The 5,000-nt window shown below is 38.6% G+C and overlaps 1 protein-coding gene across 4 annotated transcripts in view; it reads left to right on the top strand.

The window, feature by feature from the left end:
• Nucleotides 1-5,000, top strand: part of celsr2 (cadherin, EGF LAG seven-pass G-type receptor 2) — a 134,006-nt gene that overhangs the window by 97,742 nt on the left and 31,264 nt on the right. For all 4 annotated transcript variants that reach the window (XM_037532528.1, XM_037532529.1, XM_037532530.1 and 1 more), the window contains exons 12-15: nt 1,261-1,374; nt 2,576-2,735; nt 2,921-3,062; nt 3,459-3,579. In XM_037532528.1, coding sequence (XP_037388425.1) covers nt 1,261-1,374; nt 2,576-2,735; nt 2,921-3,062; nt 3,459-3,579 — 537 coding nt within the window. The remainder of the gene's footprint in view (nt 1-1,260; nt 1,375-2,575; nt 2,736-2,920; nt 3,063-3,458; nt 3,580-5,000) is intronic.

Here is a 5,000-nt window from a genome sequence, read left to right on the forward strand (position 1 = left end):
ACACCATTTCTGTTCACTGTATAGTGCTCTAATGTAGGGAATAGTGATTAGGACATGATTTCTGTTCACTGTATAGTGCTCTAATGTAGGGAATAGTGATTAGGACACCATTTCTGTTCACTGTATAGTGCTCTAATGTAGGGAATAGTGATCATGGCACCATTTCTGTTCACTGTATAGTGCTCTAATGTAGGGAATAGTGATCATGGCACCATTTCTGTTCACTGTATAGTGCTCTAATGTAGGGAATAGTGATCATGGCACCATTTCTGTTCCCTGTATAGTGCTCTAATGTAGGGAATAGTGATTAGGACATGATTTCTGTTCCCTGTATAGTGCTCTAATGTAGGGAATAGTGATTAGGACACCATTTCTGTTCACTGTATAGTGCTCTAATGTAGGGAATAGTGATCATGGCACCATTTCTGTTCACTGTATAGTGCTCTAATGTAGGGAATAGTGATCATGGCACCATTTCTGTTCACTGTATAGTGCTCTAATGTAGGGAATAGTGATCATGGCACCATTTCTGTTCACTGTATAGTGCTCTAATGTAGGGAATAGTGATTAGGACACCATTTCTGTTCACTGTATAGTGCTCTAATGTAGGGAATAGTGATTAGGACACCATTTCTATTCCCTTTACAGTGCTCTAATGTAGGTAATAGTGATTAGGACACCATTTCTGTTCACTGTATAGTGCTCTAATGTAGGGAATAGTGATTAGGACATGATTTCTGTTCACTGTATAGTGCTCTAATGTAGGGAATAGTGATTAGGACACCATTTCTGTTCACTGTATAGTGCTCTAATGTAGGGAATAGTGATCATGGCACCATTTCTGTTCACTGTATAGTGCTCTAATGTAGGGAATAGTGATCATGGCACCATTTCTGTTCACTGTATAGTGCTCTAATGTAGGGAATAGTGATTAGGACACCATTTCTGTTCACTGTATAGTGCTCTAATGTAGGGAATAGTGATCATGGCACCATTTCTGTTCACTGTATAGTGCTCTAATGTAGGGAATAGTGATTAGGACACCATTTCTGTTCACTGTATAGTGCTCTAATGTAGGTAATAGTGATTAGGACACCATTTCTGTTCCGTAGAAAGTGCTCTGGTTTAGGAAGTAGTGATTATAGGAGTATGACTAGGTCAATTCCAGATGATTTTGGTAGAAAATGCATATAAATTCTAACAGTGTATTTTTAAAGTTGTGTCGGGTGGTCATCGTTTATTTCTTGTGTCTTTGTATAGTCCTCCATGGAGGTGGACAGTAAGCTGAAGGGAGTGAAGCTGAAGACTCTGAGTGTTGGCGGTGTTGCTGTAGGCAACAACAAAGTGCTGCATGGGTTCCACGGCTGTATACAGGTACAGCTCCTCTGCTAAAAAAAGGCAAGGCCGAGGAATGTTAAAGGGCCCGTGTCTTATATTTCCACCATGTCCATTCATGATGTGTGGTGCCTTTATCTACCAAAAACATTCTTTATTTCTACGTCATCGTTGTCCAAACTCTCTTTATCCCTCAAAATAAACAGGCCATTTGCGTTACTGTGCCTTTAAGACTAAGGTATGTAAACAAGCTCTCTTCTGATTGGCTGCCTTGCACTGTGACTCATTCAAAAAGCAGTCAAGGCTGAAATTCTCCAGCTTACATTCTACATTAAACTCTTTTATGTCTAAACATGAGGATTTTAAATAAACAGGTGGATCTACTGTGTGTACAGTCATATGTAAAAGTTTTGGCACCCCTGGTCAAATTTAGTGTTGTGTTAATTTGTGAAAATAAGTTCCACTACAGTAAAACACACTTCTGCACATTTCATGCACATCTACTGTGCATTTGCTGAATTTAACATGTTGGAAAAAAATAAACATGAAACCTGGTCCAAGCTCAGGCAGGTGTATTCATACAGCACCTTTCATACACTTGTCATCCAAAGTGCTTTATAAATGAGAAAATACCATAATAAGAATCCATCCATCCATTTTCCAAGCCGCTTCTCCGTCAGGGTCGCGGGGGGGTGCTGCAGCCTATCCCAGCAGTCCTCGGGCGAAAGGCAGGATAATAATAATAATTATAATTATTATAATTATAATAATAATAATAATGCAATGTTATTTGACAAGTGCCTTTTAAGACATCCAAGGACACTGTACAGTAAAGATAACAAAAAAAAAGAAAATAATGTGCCATCATGGGAAAAAAATACACGTAATTTAAAAATTTTGCTTCAGTCAAAAGCCCAACTGGAAAAGGTGGGTTTTAAGACCAGCTTTGAGCGAAGCCCGTAAAGTAAAGGAGAATAGAAATAGGACATGATTAAAACAATAGATTTAAAAGAGAAAGTTATTGTATTTGAAATCAAATTAAAAAATTAAATTATGATCATTAAAAATCAGATAAAGAATGAAAAGGTAGCACATTTTATATTTTATGGGTTTTTTTTTTTTATTTTCAATATTTTGAGCAGTCGTGTGACTGTATGAGCTGCTGGCTGCTCTGGGGTGATTAATCGTGTAACGTTCGCTGGTTAATTTGCTGTTTTTAATGGCTGTGTTTGTTGTGCAGGGCGTGTCCGCAGGTTCGCTCTCTCTGAGTGCGTATGAGGTGCTCAGGGTGAACGTGGAGAGCGGCTGCAGTGTGCCGGACCCCTGCAGCTCAAACCCCTGCCCCCCACACAGCTCCTGCACCCACCGCTGGGACTCGCACACCTGCACCTGCCATCCAGGTTAGCGATCGGTGCTGCACTTCATCACGAGTCCTGTAAAATAATAAAATATAATCTGGTGAAATGTAAAATATTAATAGAAGGGAAGGTTTTCTATGAAGTCAGTGTTTTATAAACCATTTTGAAAAGCTGAGCTGTTGTTTACACAGTGTGAGCATTTGATGTATGCTTCTTCTGATAATCAGGTTACTATGGCAACAACTGCACGGACGCCTGCGCTCTGAACCCCTGCGAACACCAATCAGCTTGCAGCAGGAAGCTGAGCTCCGCCCACGGTTATGTCTGCGACTGTCGCAGCAGCTATTTTGGTCGATACTGCGAGAAAAAGTAAGACAAAATTTACTCATTACTATTTTTATGTTCTTCGCTTTTATTATTAAAATGTATTATTTCACTGTAAAGCTACATGCATGAAAAATACACTATAGTTGTTGGCATTGTTATAATAAATAATAATAATTATTATTTATCATTTTTTAAATATATTGTCTTACATTTGAAATAATGAATATATTTGTGGTTTGCTGCTATACTCTGTATAACAATTTCTTTTTTAATGTATTTATTTTTTACTCTTATTTTTTAAATAACTTCTTCAGGCGTGCTCAGATTAATCTACTCTAAAGGATAATTAGGCTCTCCTCTGTGAATTTTGGGGGATTCTTTAATCAGTCTGACTGTAATTCACCAGTTTTGTGTGTATATCATGTTATATTAACTCAGAACTGACCTGCCGTGTCCTCGTGGTTGGTGGGGTCATAAGACGTGCGGCCCATGTAACTGCCCCATCGATAAAGGCTTCGATTCCGACTGTAACAAAACCAGCGGAGAGTGTCGCTGCAAGGTAACACACACACACACACACATTTTAATACACAATCTAGTGTTAATATCTAAGTTTATATGCAGAATCACATTGATGAAAAAGTGTTTGAGGGTTTGAGTGTTGAGTGTTTAGTGTTTGAGGGTTTGAGTGTTTACTGTTTGAGGGTTTGAGTGTTTAGGGTTTGAGGGTTTGAGTGTTTAGGGTTTGAGGGTTTGAGTGTTTAGGGTTTGAGGGTTTGAGGGTTTGAGTGTTTAGGGTTTGAGGGTTTGAGTGTTTAGTGTTTGAGGGTTTGAGTGTTTAGGGTTTGAGGGTTTGAGTGTTTAGTGTTTGAGGGTTTGAGTGTTTAGTGTTTGAGGGTTTGAGTGTTTAGTGTTTGAGTGTTTAGTGTTTGAGGTTTTGAGTGTTTAGTGTTTGAGGGTTTGAGTGTTTAGTGTTTGAGGGTTTGAGTGTTTAGTATTTGAGGGTTTGAGTGTTTAGTGTTTGAGGGTTTGAGTGTTTAGGGTTTGAGCGTTTGAGGGTTTGAGGGTTTGAGTGTTTAGTGTTTGAGGGTTTGAGTGTTTAGTGTTTGAGGGTTTGAGTGTTTAGTGTTTGAGGGTTTGAGTGTTTACTATTTGAGGGTTTGAGTGTTTAGTGTTTGAGGGTTTGAGTGTTTAGGGTTTGAGGGTTTGAGTGTTTAGTATTTGAGGGTTTGAGTGTTTAGTGTTTGAGGGTTTGAGTGTTGAGTGTTTAGTGTTTGAGGGTTTGAGTGTTTACTGTTTGAGGGTTTGAGTGTTTAGGGTTTGAGGGTTTGAGTGTTTAGGGTTTAGTGTTTGAGTGTTTAGTGTTTGAGTGTTTAGTATTTGAGGGTTTGAGTGTTTAGTGTTTGAGTGTTTAGTGTTTGAGTGTTTAGTATTTGAGTGTTTAGTATTTGAGGGTTTGAGTGTTTAGTGTTTGAGGGTTTGAGTGTTTAGTGTTTGAGGGTTTGAGTGTTTGAGTGTTTAGTATTTGAGGGTTTGAGTGTTTAGTATTTGAGGGTTTGAGTGTTTAGTGTTTGAGGGTTTGAGTGTTTAGGGTTTGAGGGTTTGAGTGTTTAGTGTTTGAGGGTTTGAGTGTTTAGGGTTTGAGTGTTTAGTGTTTGAGGGTTTGAGTGTTTAGTGTTTGAGTGTTTAGTGTTTGAGGGTTTGAGTGTTTAGTGTTTGAGTGTTTAGTATTTGAGTGTTTAGTGTTTGAGGGTTTGAGTGTTTAGTGTTTGAGGGTTTGAGTGTTTAGTGTTTGAGGGTTTGAGTGTTTAGGGTTTGAGGGTTTGAGTGTTTAGTGTTTGAGGGTTTGAGTGTTTAGGGTTTGAGTGTTTAGTGTTTGAGGGTTTGAGTGTTTAGTGTTTGAGTGTTTAGTGTTTGAGGGTTTGAGTGTTTAGTGTTTTAGATTTTGAGTGTTTAGTGTTTGAGGGTTTGAGTGTTTAG

The sequence above is a fragment of the Pygocentrus nattereri genome, chromosome 21 (genome assembly GCF_015220715.1).
Source record: "Pygocentrus nattereri isolate fPygNat1 chromosome 21, fPygNat1.pri, whole genome shotgun sequence".
Classification (NCBI taxonomy): Eukaryota; Metazoa; Chordata; class Actinopteri; order Characiformes; family Serrasalmidae; genus Pygocentrus; species Pygocentrus nattereri.